At 42.0% G+C, this 16,827-nt stretch overlaps 1 protein-coding gene across 2 annotated transcripts in view; it reads left to right on the forward strand.

The window, feature by feature from the left end:
- Positions 1 to 16,827, forward strand: part of MAP4K3 (mitogen-activated protein kinase kinase kinase kinase 3) — a 76,460-nt gene that overhangs the window by 47,141 nt on the left and 12,492 nt on the right. For both annotated transcript variants that reach the window (XM_009892475.1, XM_009892476.1), the window contains 7 exons: positions 750 to 859; positions 3,626 to 3,667; positions 8,629 to 8,713; positions 9,862 to 9,941; positions 12,640 to 12,700; positions 12,787 to 12,904; positions 15,556 to 15,614. In XM_009892475.1, coding sequence (XP_009890777.1) covers positions 750 to 859; positions 3,626 to 3,667; positions 8,629 to 8,713; positions 9,862 to 9,941; positions 12,640 to 12,700; positions 12,787 to 12,904; positions 15,556 to 15,614 — 555 coding nt within the window. The remainder of the gene's footprint in view (positions 1 to 749; positions 860 to 3,625; positions 3,668 to 8,628; positions 8,714 to 9,861; positions 9,942 to 12,639; positions 12,701 to 12,786; positions 12,905 to 15,555; positions 15,615 to 16,827) is intronic.

A 16,827-nucleotide genomic window follows, 5' to 3' on the forward strand; every position in this document is an offset into this window, starting at 1 on the left:
AGGCACGTAATGTAGGAGGTATATAATGTATAGTGTACTTACGATGTATCAGGGTTGATGTGGGGGATAAAAAAAAAGTTTTCCTGTATGTAGGTTTCAGATTCTGGCCCTGAGTGTCAACTGCTGTTGTCATTTGACATGTCAAGAATAGAGTTTTGCTTTCAAAGTTTTCTTTGGTATGTAATGGGGAGTATAGCAGGTAGTTGTGTTTGTTTACTGTTTGCTCAGGCTGTTCCTTTTATGCTTTTGTTAAAGTCTGATGCTTTGAGAGTTGGCCTGGCCTGGCCTGTTTTAAGTAAGCTTAATGTCTAACTCTTAATTGGTATCTTGCTAATTCTTCCTTGCTGCATATTTAGTTCATGTGTTATAGATTCGACTGTAATGCTTAAGCATCCAGTGCTAAGAAATGCCTCAAGGCTATTTATAAAGAATAATTGACGTTAGCTATAGCCAAGTTGTTCTTTAGCTATGTTAAATACATTTTTCCTCATAACCGTGACTGCATCCCTTTCTATGCCCACATTAGGTTTGTTGTATTAATTACCAAAAGCCACAGACTGAGATCGAGTGGGGCTTTATAGATGGTTATATGTGCACATGTAGGAACCTGTGTGCTTTAGGAATAAATTAGGGTACTGGAACATGTTCTGACACAAGTGGAAATTTTGGCCCTTCGAAATTGTTTTTAGACTAGACTACTCTTTGAGGTGAAGGCAGAAGAATGCATTTTTAAATCTGAATCTTTCTAGGCAATGGAGTCACTTCTGTACAATTAAATGGTGAAAGAGAGGGATCACCACCTCAACAGAATGAAGCTAGAGACCCTAATTTTTCAAGAAAAGAAAAGAAGGAAATACTGGTAGGTATTTAGGCTTCTAGGTGTTTTTTTAAAGTTGTCTCAACTGTTTTGCATGCGCAATGAAAAGGAGCGGGCACACTCTTTGGTATAGAAATAATGCTGGATGGCATCTTGTTTACTTTAAATCAAAGCACAGTTTTGCTAGATTGTCTAGTTGTGATACAGTCTTAAACTGAAGTCTGAGTCGGTATTTAATTTTCATTAGAAACTGACATCGTTGTGCATATGCAAGATTTATTTGCTTGTATTCACATACTTGAGAGACGTGTCATGAGAGCGAGGTGTGACAGGAGAGATGTAATGCATTGTACTGAGCAATGACTATTTAAGCAAATGAGGAAAATAAGGAATATGCAGAGTCTAGTTGGAGGTTAGTAACAAGTGGTGTCCCTCAGGGGTCAGTACTGGGCCCAGTCTTGTTCAACATATTCATCAATGATCTGGATGAAGGGATAGAGTGTACCATCAGCAAGTTTGCTGATGACACAAAACTGGGAGGAGTGGCTGACACGCCAGAAGGCTGTGCTGCCATACAGCGAGACCTGGACAGGCTGGAGAGTTGGGCAGAGAGAAACCTGATGAAATTCAACAAGGGCAAGTGTAGGGTGCTGCATCTGGGGAGGAATAACCCCATGCACCAGTACAGGTTGGGGGCTGACCTCCTGGAGAGCAGCTCTGTGGAGAGGGACCTGGGAGTCCTGGTGGACAACAGGATGACCATGAGCCAGCAATGTGCCCTGGCGGCCAAGAAGGCGAATGGCATCCTGGGGTGCATCAAGAAGAGTGTGGCCAGCAGGTCGAGGGGGGGCATCCTCCCCCTCTACTCTGCCCTGGTGAGGCCGCATCTGGCGTACTGCATCCAGTTCTGGGCTCCCCAGTTCAAGAAGGACAGGGAACTGCTGGAGAGGGTCCAGCAAAGGGCAACGAAGATGATTAGGGGATTGGAACATCTCTCCTATGGAGAAAGGCTTAGGGACTTGGGTCTCTTTAGTCTAGAGAAAAGAAGATTGAGGGGGGATCTTATTAATACTTACAAATACTTACAGTGGAGGGTGCCAGGGGGATGGGAGCAGTCTTTTTTCAGTGGCGCCCAGTGATAGGACGAGGGGTAATGGGCATAAACTTGACCATAGGAAGTTCCATCTTAACATGAGGAGGAACTTCTTTACTTTGAGGGTAGTGGAGCAGTGGCACAGGCTGCCCAGAGAGGTGGTGGAGTCTCCCACTCTGGAGACATTCAAAACCCACCTGGACGCTGTCCTGTGCAACCTGCTGTAGGTGCCCCTGCTCTGGTGGGGGGGTTGGACTAGATGATCTCCAGGGGTCCCTTCCAACCCTGACCATTCTGTGATTCTGTGCTGCCACCTGATAGCTTGCTGAAGGATTTGGCTGGCCCTTGGAAAGGAGATGAATCAGGGGCGTTCCCAAATGAGTCGTCCTCATATCCCAGACGTAGCCATACAGGCTTTGTGGTGTTCAGGGGGGAAAAATAGGGAGAAATGTAGATCGATATGCAAGCTGTTTGCCTGCTGGCCTCTGTAGCTCTGGCTTTCAGGGTACAGCAGCTTGGGTTTAATGTCAGACTTGAGCTACGTATGCTCGCGTGAAGCTGCTGCGATTGTGGAGGGAATGGAGTTTTACACCACCTGTAATCTGATCCAGCTGTGAGCTGAGGAAAGGGAATATTCCTGCATCCCTTTCTCCTCTTCCAAGTGGAGAATGCATTTTCCATCAAAGCAGCGAATGGCTTCCAGAGTGGTCACTCTTACCATGATGCAGAAGCGGGAATGTGAGATAGGAGAGTGTGGGACATCTGTAATTAGATCAGATTAAATGTAACATGAAACTGCACTCTTTGAGGGCTTCTTCTAAAGGTGAGGTTGGAAATGTCACTCTTTTGGGAGAAGTGAAGAGGAAATATGGCAGAAACGTTGGGTGCGTTTTTGTTTTAAGGAGGTGCCAGTAATACTGGCAGTACTTTGGAAAGTATGATTTCCTGAACTGCTTTGATCTTGGCACTTGAAATGGTGTGTTTGAAGTTTCCTGTGTTACCTGTAGAACGCATTTCTTCAGAAGCATGTATTTACTCGGAGGAATTGATACTGATACAGGACAGTGGGGCTAGTGCTGATTGATAGAATTTAACGCCGCTTGTAATGTTAAACAATTGAAAAATTGCTGCAATATCACTTAAACTTTGTATGCTGGATATGGCATTCTTTCAAGCATGACTGTAATGTGAAAATGTTGTGCTACAGACTAAGCGTTCAGGGAGGAGATATTAGGGAACCATAGTAGAGGTTTTAATGAAAAAATAAAACGGTACTAGTAGTTTGTGGTGTGTGGTTACTCGAGATACGTGCTTAGTTATGGAAGTGACAGTTGCAAGGGAGGTCTCTAGCCTAACCTCATGCTTAAAAATGGGACTGTAGCCCAAGCTCAACCATGGCTTTCAGATCGAGTACACGTGGCATTGGACACAGCGGAGTCTCCCAGTAGGTGCCCAGTGCCTTCCATTTAGTGTAGTGTAGAAATATCCAACACATCTCTATTTATTGTCTTTAAAAAACTGCAGGGAGGGTTTTGTATCTATTTCTTATGTAGATGTAAGTATTAGCTTTTTATTTTCTCCTAATGTAATTATGTTCCATTATTTATTGAGTGCTTTTAACAGCATTCTGAAAAAATTTTTTAGACTTGTATTTTGATTATGTGGTAGTGTGGGGAGAGAATGTGAATGTAAACATTTTAACTTTTGTTTTCTAGAAACCAATTAGTAACGGCCTTCCTCCCACACCTAAAGTACACGTGAGTATTACTGAGACACACAAATGCATGTGTTTTCTTACTAAAGCTGAGAGAGTACCTTTTTTGAAGGTTTGTAGTAATTAACAAAAAAATAAAAAGTAAAAACCAGTATCTCTTAGACATGTTTGGCCACAGGTATGGTATTTCAGAAATCACCCTTGATTTTTGTGCTCTTGAAGTAATTTTTGGGAGGTTTTTTTATTTGCATGCTTCATTAAAAAGTGAATGAGAGTTCTGCGACTCATGTCACAGAAGTACATTCAGCGTTCTGAAGGTAATTGCTGATCTGAGGAGCTGATACCTCTCAGGAACTGCAAATGGCTCAAAGTTTACCCTACGCAGCTCTAGGTTTGAAAACTTCTGAAGATAGGATTCGTAGGTGCCTTAGGGCTGGAAATAACTGTTACAGACATCTGTGTCCACCTTCACAACATAAAACAAACTAGAATTTCATTGTAATATGTGCACGGGCTTGTCACTGTGCTTTTAGCCAGCGCTGTGATGAGAAGAGCCAGTCTTTCCTTCTTCTGGACCATTTGTTTCTGCCCTCACCGCTCTCCTCCTCATGTGCTGGAGCGTGCATTCGTGTAGTTGTGCTGTGCACCAGATGGGGGATTCATTCTGATTTTAAACTAACCTTTTTTTGCTACGTTACTCCTAAGCCAGATCGGTTTCTCATCTTTAGACAAGAAAATAAAATTGCTACAAGGATGTGTAAGTGCAAGTGATTTTTTTTTTTACTTCCTACCCTTTTTAGAGAAGCAGGACAGGTTAAGATAGATGTCCTGCTTCTGTTCCTTGCGGAGCTCTGAATTCTTGATATGTTTAGCATCGTTTATTGAGGTGAATCCTATTTTGATGAACTAAATATTAAACTAAATGCATGGCCTAGAAGCGCGTACTTTAAACGAGTCGCTGACAGAGATTTGGAAGCACTCCATGCATTGAAAAGAATGAAATCATCACAGGGAGGAGGAAATTAAGTAGATTCAGTGACTGGAACGAGATAAAGGGGGTAGAAAATGAAATAGCTCAAAATGAAGTCATAGGTGTTGAGCTTCTGTGAGTTGCTAATATAACGAAGCTGTAAAAAGAGACTGACTAAAATAGGAAAATTTCTGAGCTGATCAAATGAGTCTGGGTATTGTACTGCTCTCTGCATATCCATGCATCTTTGTAGTGCACTAATTCTCTGGTTCTGCTGCTCCTCAGGGCAGACTCCTCCCTCTTCACACCCTACCTTTTACGTATAATAAATTTTCTAACCTTCCTGTTAAGTGTTGAAGATTGATTTGGCACTTACATGTTCCTCTCAGCCCGCTGTCTCCATCAGTTGCCAAATAACAACAATTTGAGTAAGGAGGGGGTTTTCTCCCGGGTCATTGGGATTACTGGACTTTTTAGTTTCCTCTATTGTAGAGCAACAGCACCCTGGTCTGTATCAGGAACAGTGTGGCCAGCAGGACTGGGGCGGTGATCATCCCACTATACTCGGCACTGGTGAGGCCCCACCTCGAGTGCTGTGTTCAGTTTTGGGCCCCTCATGACAAGAAAGACATTGAGGTGTTGGAGCGTGTCCAGAGAAGGGCAATGGAGCTGGTGAGGGGTCTGGAGCACACGTCTGGTGAGGAGTGGCTGAGGGAACTGGAGGTGTTCAGCCTGGAGAAGAGGAGGCTGAGGGGAGACCTTCTCGCTCCCTACAGCTCCCTGAAAGGTCGGGGTAGCGAGGGGGAGTCAGGCTCTTCTTGCTAGTAACAAGTGATAGGACAAGAGGAAATGGCCTCAAGTTGCACCAAGAGAGATTTAGATTGGATATCAGGAAAAATTTCTTCACGGAAAAGGTTATCAAGCATTGGAACAGGCTGGCCAGGGAAGCGGGGGAGTCGCCATCCCCGGAGGGGATTTAAAAGACGGGCAGACGTGATGCCTGGGGACACGGTTTAGTGGTGGTTTTGGCAGTGTTAATGGTTGGACTCAACCTTACAGGTCCCTTCCAACCTAGACAATTCTATGATTCTATGTTTTGCATCCTAACATCGCCTGGGAGCCTTATTTAACAATTATCCTGCTACTGCAAGTAAAACTTTGACAATCTTTGTCTTTTATGTTCTTTTTCTGTGGTGCATCATTATTCTGATTCTTGTTTGTTTGGGTTTTTTTGGATTCACGGTGGTTAAGTATGCTGCCGAGTGGTGTTTAGCGTTCTCGCTGACCTCTAAAATAGGTAGGTGTTCTGGGGCTCTGTTTAAAATTGTTTCTTTGCATGGTTGCCTGTGGCTCTAGATAGCTTGTGCAACTTTCTTAATAACCCACTTTGGTGTGTTTTTTCCTGCTGTTTTAGGTGGCTTGCAGCACAGGGAGACCCGTTAGATGTTACTAATGAGGGATGCCCTGCCTGCTGAAATTCCTCCAAGACTTAAATGCCTCCATGGCAGCAGTCGGATCAGGCAGCCTTGATTCAATTTTGGTTTTTGTGGGGTTTTTCCCCACTAGCAACTCAGTTTAGTAATTTGCTTCTCAGCTGTATCCTTGAGATTTGTTTGGTACTTCGGGATGATACCCTTGGGCTCTGTTTACCTTTCTGGGGCAGCATCTTGGCTCTGCAGCCTTCCTGGAGATTGTGGCTGAGAATCAGAGAATCATAGAACAGTTTAGGTTGGAAGGGACCTTAAAGACCATCTCGTTCCACCCCCCTGCCCTGGGCAGGGACACCTCCCACCAGCCCAGGTTGCTCCAAGCCCCGTCCAACCTGGCCTTGAACACCTCCAGGGATGGGGCAGCCACAGCTTCCCTGGGCAATTTGTTCCAGCGTCTCACCACCCTCACAGTGAAAAATTCCTTCCTGATATCTAATCTAAATCTCCCCTCCTCCAGTTAGAAGCCATTCCCCCTCATCCCATCACTACCTGCCCTTGTAAAAAGTCCCTTCCCAGCTTTCTTGCAGGCCTCCTTCAGATCCTGGAAGGGGCTGTAAGGTCTCCCTGGAGGCTTCTCTTCTCCAGGCTGAACACCCCCAACTCTCTCAGCCTGTCTTCATAGGAGAGGTGCTCCAGCCCCGAGTATCTTGGTGGCCTCCTCTGGACCTGCTCCAACAGGTCCATGTCTTTCTTATGTTGAGGGTTCCAGAGCTGGACGCAGCTCTGGGAATGGCCAGAGGAAAAGGATTAGTCTTTTCAGATTTCCATCTCCTCCTTTCTTATCCAGCTTATCACTGCAGACCTCAAGTAGGTCTCAGCAGTGAGCACAGCTTCCCTCCACTGTGCATCGTCTCTCTTCAGTGTGTGGAAAGGGTCAAGGAGAATTGCACAGCTGGTTACAGGAGCAGCAGAAACACTTCCCAGTATTCTGGGAGGTCAGCGCTTCGAGTGACAGCTGGTGTATTTGCTGTTGAGTGCCTTTTGGTGCCCTGTGCACTTGGGAAGAGGTTTCCATAAATCCCCCCAAATCCCTTTATTGTTTTTCTTGATATTGTCCCTCCTTCAGACTCCTCGTTGCCAAGGGATTTTACTACATTGAAGCTGTCAGTCCCTTGAGGTCACTCTATCAGGATCTTCTCATATTCCTGCCTCACGTGTTTCGCTTCTTACTTCTGTTCTTAAACCTGCAGAAGGACCATCTTGTTGTCTGGCAAGCAGCCGGCTCCGTGCCTTGGTACTCAGCCTTCTGCAGTGGTGCTAGCAGTGCTGACGTCTTTCCCCTCGTCTTTGTGCCATGGGGTCTTTCATGTTTTGCTGATTACCTTGATGAATTTGGTTCTTCCCTCACATAAGTGTATATGGACAAAGTCATGGACTTCATTATAGTGACGCAAGAGTGAGAGATGTCCGAAGCACAAAGAAGGGTCTAATTTCTGCTGCTTTTCATTTTAAAGGGTTAATTACGAAGGTTTTTTTCTTTTATTTTCTTATTAACCTAAACGATGTTCAGAAGTGGCTGAATTGTCTGCAGACTTTCTTAGTCAGCAAGAGGTTAACCGAAAAAAATATCTCCAAATGTTAACATGAGAGCCTTCTGGTTAATTCAGTTTATAGGTTGACAATAATTCACAAAGTATTACTGTAAAGTGGAAACTGCCATTCTGTAGCTGTATTACAGAGTGTGCAGCTCTGCGTAAAGCTGATGCCTGCGCGTATTCAGGATGGCCGCCCTTACCCGGGACTGGTTATTATGTTTGAACATTATTTGATAAATGGTAACATCTCACTTTACTGATTGTTGTTTACGACTACATCTTTCCTTTTCATCTACAGTACTATCCATCAACTCTGTTTCTTAACAAAATAGGGTGGGTAATTGTTATGTTGATGACTGAGGGGAAAGGAGGAAGCCCTGGCTTTTGCTTTTGTGTCATTTTGAAGCAAATTTACTAAGCGTTCTTATAAATGTCTACAAATGCTTGTGCTTCACTAGGAGAAAGATGAAGAGATTGATTATATTATACTACGCAAGACACTAAATAGGCAAACCAAGTTATTAGGGTTACACTGATCGAGGAGTGGGATCTTCTACCAGAGGTTTCCCTTTGGGAAGCAGTCAATATTGAAAATGAATTAATTTGAAACAACTAATAGAGTATCTGAGACAAAAGGTTTGATTGTTGCATGACTTAGAGCTTTATTTTAAATGCGTGAGACATGGCAAGAATAAAGTTTCTCTGCTGAGACTTTCTAAAGTCACAAAATTCAGGAACCTTTTTGAGGTTTTTCACCTTTGTGGGACGTATGTGCTTGGACTGTTAATTAAAGAGCCAATTCTGGTATGTTTGTTCAGAAAGGTCTTAACAGGAAAAATCAGTTCCAAAAAAATCCCTTTTGTCAGCTTGGCTGGATAAGGTTCTTTTCCAGGTAGCAAATGAAACTACTCTGAACCTTTTGTTACTACTTCAAGTAAAAATAATCCTATTGGAAATGTCACATTTTAATTTTTCATCTGTATATTTTTAATTGTTTTTACTTCTACAGATGGGTGCTTGCTTTTCAAAGGTTTTCAATGGCTGTCCATTAAAAATTCATTGTGCAACATCGTGGATAAATCCAGATACAAGAGGTAGTATATTACGTATATTTTACCCACTTTGTCCTCTCCTTGGATTTCAAGAGTGCTAAGATGAGCAAGATTGTTCCTTTTAAAACAGACATATTGTAAAATAGGTGTATATATCTAAGCAGAAGTTCTTCTTTAATTATGCCACTGCTATCAGAAGTTCAATGTTGGTTTTTATTAATTATGTTAAGATATATGGGGTGCAGGTTTCAGCTTTGGTTAAAAAGAATAAATTACATATCAAAAGTAACAAAACTTTTTTTTGTTTTGTTCTGATTCAAGACTCTTCTCAACATTTTAGTCCAAAAGATGCCAATACTAATTTATTTTTCAAAAATCAGACTTCTGGAGGTCATAGTTAAGATTGATTTCATTATCATTCCCTTGATTATTTTTTTTATTTTTTTTTTTCCTCCCCCCTAAATCTTTCTGGTCGTACAGGTTAATGCAACTCTTTTTATTTTTGCATGCATTTTAGTGCTTTATTAAATAGCCTGATGAAAGAGATAATTGGTAACATTGTACTCGCGTTGCCTGCGATTTCACCTTTTGATTATAGGCTGTATGTGCTACTGAGCCACTAAGCAAGAAAACACTTTGGTTTTTCAGAAACTGAAATTATGGAAATCGGTCTTTTGCAGTTGACATCTTCTCAATATGAGATGTCTGTCTTGTTCACGTGCCTAAATGCAATCCAGGGTATTAATTATGTTCAAGAAGTGAGGCAGCCCCCAAAGTACTGAGAAAACGTTCCAGTCAATACTGCTGCTGAAGTCCTCCAAAGGAAAGCTGTGAATATGTCACAAAATATATGGAAATGCCTAAGTAGGATAATCTACATCTGAGGAAATTATTCACATGAATTCTTGCTTATGGTTATATCACTGCTGGTTTTTATTCCAATTGTTAGTCACAAAAAAAAAAAGACTGTTGTTTCTTAATGTCTTGAAACAGCCCTATCCACAAATTTAAGCTTCCTTAGCAAGATTAATTTTCCATGCTTTCAAACACCGCAGCTATTATAGCTTGGTTTGTTTCAATGCGTGCAACTGTTTTAATTCTTTTTTTGGTAAAGAGCTGCGTACTGTTACAAAACATGCCTTCCTTAAATCAGGATTTCTAGATTTATTTTTGTTTGTTTGTGTTTGCAGATCAGTACTTGATATTTGGTGCAGAAGAAGGTATTTACACACTGAACCTCAATGAACTTCATGAAACATCAATGGAGCAGGTATATTCCTGGTTTGATATTTCGGAAAAAAAATACCTCTCACTTTTGTAGCCACTTGGATTCATGTTGTGTAATCTGGGCAAAAATTGTTTTTACTACAGTTACAGAGGCACTAGCTACACTGAGAATTACTGAAATGCATACCCTTGAGGATACCTTACTTTTATTGTAGGCTGGACCACGTTTAAGTAGGAGATCTGCATATATCAACATGTTGAACTTTATTATAGTACATTGTCTTGCAGTTAAGTGTTTTGTTAAATAGTATGGAATTTTCCTCTTATATTTTGGGTGAAAGTTTCTAATTTTTTAAAAGCTTTGTTACAAGCTAGCTTATTTGCGACAAACGTTGTGTTTCAGCTACAGGGAAGCAAGGAGATCCTTTATACGCTACATTCCATTCTTTTGGTCTTAAAAGCAGCTTTGCTGATGAGACTCAGCATACTGAATCCCAATTAAAACTCTGTCTTTGCAGAATCTTATAAATAGTACTCTTTTTTTTTTTTTTGAGGGGATAGTGGGGAGGGGGACATGCCAATTGCAGGCTTTTCTGTATGGTGTCTTCTCCAGCTCTTTTGTTAATCTCTGAGACTTGTTTTCTTTCCTGCCTTCTCCCTAACTTAGGGAGCTATGCATCTGCCATCAAGATGGAGGAATTTGCAAGGACAGCCTTCACACTGTAAGCTGGAGGCACTGGTGTTTGTTCATCTTCCAGGGTCCAGACGTTGTAGACATGTCTGTTGTGTTGAGAAGAAGGCCTAGCTAGCTTGCACTGAGCTCCGTGTAACCCATAATCGTACTGGTGCTTGAGTTAGCTGGTTTAAACTTAGCTCAGGTACCTCTCTGCTGCTACATGGTGGTTGTAAAACCTACCCTGAGAAACAGCACTAATACAATAATTCCCGTAGGCCAGGTAGACCAAGGAAAGTTTTGTTTGTGGTTTTTTTTTTTTCTTTCTTTTGGGGGTTTTTTGTTTTGGTTTGGTTTGGGTTTTTTTTTTTTATTGGCCAGGAGAATAGGTGTAATGAAACTCATGCTGTCGTATCCATCCTTGTTTTCGCTAAGTACCGTGTTCTGTAGTGCCTTGCCTAGTGAGCTTTTAGGGAAATGTTTTAATAAGCACTTAGAGACAAGAAAGAGATGCTTGTAAAAGTGGCCAGTCCTGTGTTGAACAGGGGGAGTGAGTGACAGGTCAATCACCCTGCAAATCTGAAGTGTTGCTGTTCTTCTCGAAGCCTCACATCCAAACATACTAAGTCACAACATGCTTATACAGCTGCAGAAGGTGACTCAAACTCTCACATTAAATTTGGGTACAGCCAGGCTGGTAGATTATTACTGTAGTTCTTTCTTACAGCAAGTTTAGGTTATGAGAAGACTTCGGGAATAGAAGTGCACCTTCTGTGCTAACCATTTATTACACCATTTTTATGGTCACAGGCAATAGGGCTCTAATAGCATTTTCAAGTTCTGTGTTTCACTTCATTTTTTACTCACTTGGTCTGATACAGTTCAGTGTAAAATCAAAAGTAGTATCCTTGGTTATTTTTCACTACATTCCACTTTGCTAATGAACAAAGCAGTAATAACATACGTTTCCAGGAGTTAGGACAGCTTCTAGATTAATCTCTCTTTGGCAGAAAAGTCTTTCAATTAATTTACAGATCTCTTCAAATCTTTCTCATAAACCAGCAGTGAGGTTGTTGGGGGTTTTTTTTGTTGATTGGTGGGGTTTTTTTTGGTTTGGGTTTCTTTTTAAGAGCAAAAGAAATGTCCTGCCAAGTGGTGTCTCTAGCCCAAAAGACTATTTCCTAAAGTGGCAGTAGGAAATGCCTCTGAGCTTGGCCACTGTCTGCTGTCCATTCTCAGACTCCACTATAGTCATTGAGTCGGGGACGTGGGAGGATCCCTGCTTATTTGCTTTTTGTGTCCATTTATGGACTTGTTGGACATGAGTATGTCTAATCCCTCATTCACGCTGTTGATACTTTCCACCTCCATGACCTCTTCTGGCAACAAGATCCAGAAGTTATGTGAAAGGGAAAAAAGTACCATCATTTGTTTTTAATCTTCTTTTCTTTTTTATTTTAAGGATGTCTTGTTGGTTTCGGCCCCATCTTTCTAGTAATTGTGGGATCTGACAAATAACAATTCTGTCTTGACCATTTGTTGCATTCTTTGATCACTTAAGTGAAATGTGTAATCATATGCACATGGGCAGTCCCTTCAAGTGCCAGTTTTAATTGTTTCAAGAGATTTGGACTGTCACAGGCTTTAGAACGGCTATGGTTTGTTGACCGTGCTTTGTTTACTGAAGTTTGTTGTTAAGCTTTTCTCCTTTGAATGAGAAAGCTTGGTAGGTTTTAAAATTTTTGAAAAAGAATGGATTGATCTTTATGATGACATCTTGTGGGCTAATTATAGTATACTTGAAGACATGAATATAAAATGTGCTAATTGTCTAAATGTTAATGTGTACGTTAAATATAGTGTGTGTGCCTAAGATTTACTCTGAATTAACTCTGCAATCCAGGTAAACATTACTTGGCTTAAGCTAATTTCTGCTACAAAAAGCAAGACAATATTAGTTTTGTCCTGTCGTCTATAGCAGATATTAATTGGTCAACTTAATGTGCTCCCATTTTGTATATATCAAATTGAATGCTTTTCTTTCTTTGTTTTTCCTTCCCCTTATCAGCTATTTCCCCGAAGGTGTACATGGTTATATGTCATGAACAATTGCTTGTTATCAATATCTGGTAAGTTACTGTGCTGTCTTTGCATGGTAGTGCTGGTAAACATTTGGTTTCGTATTTGAAGTGTGGTTTTGTTTTCTAATTTCTAGGTAAAGCTTCTCAGCTTTATTCCCATAATCTGCCAGGACTCTTTGATTATGCAAGGCAAATGCAAAAGTTACCCGTTGCTATTCCAGCACATAAACTCCCTGACCGAATACTTCCAAGGTAAATACACATCATCAGATAGATCAGAAGATCTGAATTCTGGGAGTTCAGAATATGGTTGTGAAACTCTGGGAATACCAAAGAACGTGGAACTCTGTTCATAGATCTCCATGAATAACTCATATGGGCATTCATCAGAGGGTAGAACCCTAAATTTAAACAAATCAAGATATGAATATACTCTTAGTAGAGAAATGGGGTTTGGTACATCATCTTGTCATGAATCCTCTTGTTTCTGGGCATAGCTCTTTTCAGGTATGGTCTAGTATGGTAAATCCTGGTTGTACTTGATGCTAAACAAAATCTAGGGTCAGTATTGTACCTGTGATATTTCAGGCAATTAGAAATGGTGATCTTACATTATTTAACTCTGGGCCCTATCTTTCCAGTCTATTTTAAAAAAAAGAGGGGGGAAAAAAAAAAAAGAAAAAAGTGGGGGTGTGTGATCTCTCACAGCAGAGGGAATCCTGGACTGCTCACAGGTTATTTTGAAAGCTGGGAAGAGTAGAACCGGAGTACAGATAGGACACTCATCATTGGCAAGTCATTTTTTGCAGGCCAGTGCAGAAGGTATTTGGCCCCCGATGCCCACAGCACATTGTGCATGCGGTCCCTCCAGCTGTATTGACTAACAAGCGCATGCCAAATCCCGGAGACTGAGTATGGTGCTCGCTGCCAAACAAGCCTTTGGAGCCCCTTGAAATCCAAGAGGGGGAGGTAGTAACGCTAATCTCGTTTGCAGAGAAACCTTTGATTCTTCAATTGCATAATGAATCACTGGTTCTTCTCATATAATTGGCTTTCTGTTAGGATATTGTATTTTAGAAGACCTGTTTCTCTGCTACCTTTGGTTCTGTTAACAGCCTATTAACATTTAGCTCTTGGATTCTGGAAAGGCGTCTTGTTCAGTCATCTGCAAACATAATGGTGCAACACTTGTCTGAAAATTGTGTTCTTCCTAGAGGCTAAATTCTAATTACCTAAGAGGTAATTTGCGCTTTGGATTGTTTCCTTCTGTGTGTCTGCACCATTGTCCTGCTCTTCTCTCTTCCAAACTACCTTTGTCAGGGTGGCTTTGGCTTGAGGACTGCATCAGCAGCGAACTAATAACCGTAATTATCATAAGAGTCTTAGGAGGAAAATCTTCAGACTACATTCAGCCTGGAATGACACCTCACCTAAGTTGCAAAGGGGACAGAAAATTTCTTGTCCAGTCATGTCACTCCCCAAGAAAAATGCAGCACAACCTGAACGTGCAGAGCGCCAAGCCAGTCATTCAAAGGCAGGAGAGATTCATTTAGGTAATCCATTTTGCTGGTTTATTCCCTGTTGTAAAGCATCAGGGGAGCAATATTTAGCCAGGCAGAAGTAGTACATTTGAAGTATGTAGGAGAGCATAATTATTTTTTTTTTTCCTACCAGACCACAAAGTGTATTCTTCAGCAAGTTCCTGGATTCCGTGTTGATGAGTGCTACATGAAAAATGTAGATATGTTAAAAGCCAAGTTTTCTGTAGAGAAAAGGCAAAGCAAAATAGAATTCAAAGCAATTTGTGACATTCGTATATTCATCTGCACAATGGTCTAAGTTCAGTTTGTGATACTTGGTAGGCAGACATTCGGTAGCAGAAAAGATGTCTGCGCTAAGCCTCCTTTCCAGCTGCTTTCCCTTGAGTGCCCTTGAGCCGTTCCTTTCAAACCTTCCCTCACTGCTTCCCACCAAAATTTGTGGCCAGCACTCAGTTTTCGTGTTGCTCAGGCCTGATGCATTATCAGTCAGCTTCATCTGAAATGCCATGCAAGTATTTTCCCAGTTCATAGCTTTGACTGCAGCATCTATCTATCACTCCACTTATGCCCATTTTTTTTTCTACAGCATCAGATTAGTTACTTTTATGCTTAAGGCTACTGTGGCCGATCCCATACTGTCTGTCATCTTCTAGTCTGTATAGAAACGCCGATTCCCACTACCAGCAAATAACATCTTCCCTGGCTTTACCTGATAACTTTTCAAGTAATTGTTTTCATGATTTCCCAGGGAGTGTCCCCTGCAGACGAAAAAGATCTTGCAAACCTGCCTTCCAGTCCTCCCTCAGGCCTCCTCTTGAAATGCCTGCTGTGCTGCCTATGAAAAGTTTTGCAAAACTTAAGCTCTTAGTTTGCAAGGACCGTGGCCCAGTACAGCATCGTTTCCCGCACCCCTTGGGTCCGCGTGTCGTGTCTTGGAAATACAACGTCCTTGGGACAAGAGTGGACTTTCTGTTGTCTGTGTAGTATCCAGCAGAAGATGCAGTTAGTCAGAGCATTACAAAGAAGAATAGTTGTGGGAGTACCCAGGCATGTGTATAAATAGGCATAATTAAATAGCAAGAGATAGTGGTAAATGACGCTTGAAGGTACTGAGGTACCTATTCCTCTCCGTTCCTGACTTTTAACTGCGCTCGTAATGCCGCATAACCGAGCGGCATCTCAGCACTACCAGAGGGATCACCATGTATGTTCTAGGCAAATAATTTTGAGAAGAAATACACAAATAAATATATTTTTGGTTTTTCTGTGGCTCAAATATAACTTTCCCACCAACAACTCTCTAAAAAGCAAATCTGTTAAATTGTTTTAGTTGATCAATAATTCTGTATTTATGTCTTGTAGGAAGTTTGCAGTGTCTACAAAAATTCCTGACACTAAATGGTGTCAGAAGTGTTGTGTTGGTAAGTAAAGATCTGTGGAATAAATGCCAAAAAGCAGTACAAATGGTGGTGGTATTAAGATTGCTGAGTTGGGTTTAGGAGGTGAAGAGAGAAGAGGCTTTTGTCATTATGATGAAATTATGCATTTGCAGCTCGATCAGGTTAGTCCTTGCATTTAAGCAGTGAACACTCTCCCATTTTGTTCTTTTAAGACAATTCTCAAGAAATGCAGAGAAGCAGAATGCATGTCAAATTTAAACCTAATCTCCATGGATGGAGCAGCAGAAAGCAGTCATCGTCGGGCTTAAGCCTGACTTCCTAGCACAAGTTCCAGTTATTAATATTGGATGGCAAAAAGCAAGGAGTATTTTCGATTCTTTGAGGACGGTGTTGTCTCTGAAGCCTTTATGGTGTGTTCAACGCGCCAGCTACTGAAGTGTCAAAGCGTGTAGGTCCAGGCCTTGCCCTGATTGAGGCACCTAGGCAAGCTGTGAGTGTCGACGGATGCTGAAGGCACCAGCCGAAGGAGGGGAGTGGCAGGGATCAGCGTAGGTACAAACGCTGGCTTTCTGATGCAAAAATTAACTTGGAAGTCCATACGTTTTCAGGTCGGTGTTTATGAAATGAGAAACCCGGTGTTGTCCTCCTCTGTCATCTTACGGCACCAAATTTAACAAGAGTGCTGTGGGACCTGGCACGATGAGGGGGGACTTAGCTGTCCTGGCATTCAGAGAGAGCTTAAATAAGCCCATAGTCCTCCTTGCGTGATAGGCGTAAGTGCTAATTTATGATGGCGACAAGGGCAGCTGCAAAAGGCAGGTCCAAGGGGAGAAATGATGGATTCCCCCTCTCCTGCCCTACTTACTTCGTGCAGCCTGACCCTCTGTTCCTGCTGGTAGCAGGAGTATTCCTTGGAATACTTCCCTGCGGGACGTAGCAGTGCCACAGGAGGCAGAAAAAGGACGAGAACTTCTGATCTTGTTTCTCCACCTTCCAGGTGGAGGTAATTGCATGGTTTTTTGGTTTCTGGTGCTGAGTTCAGCCTTACTAAGGGTCACGCCAAGCGTTATTTGCTGCAGTTTGCAGTTGGTTTGACTGATGTTGAGTGGGAACCTGATTGATGAAATTAAGCTTTGATGTTTAAGGTGCCAAGGGATTGCTAGTGGATTTCCAGGGCGAGGGAGGGCATTCTGTCCCTCTACTCCACTCTTGTGAGACTCCACCTGGAGTACTG

The sequence above is a fragment of the Charadrius vociferus genome, unplaced genomic scaffold (genome assembly GCF_000708025.1).
Source record: "Charadrius vociferus isolate BGI_N301 unplaced genomic scaffold, ASM70802v2 scaffold139, whole genome shotgun sequence".
In the NCBI taxonomy this organism is placed as follows: domain Eukaryota; kingdom Metazoa; phylum Chordata; class Aves; order Charadriiformes; family Charadriidae; genus Charadrius; species Charadrius vociferus.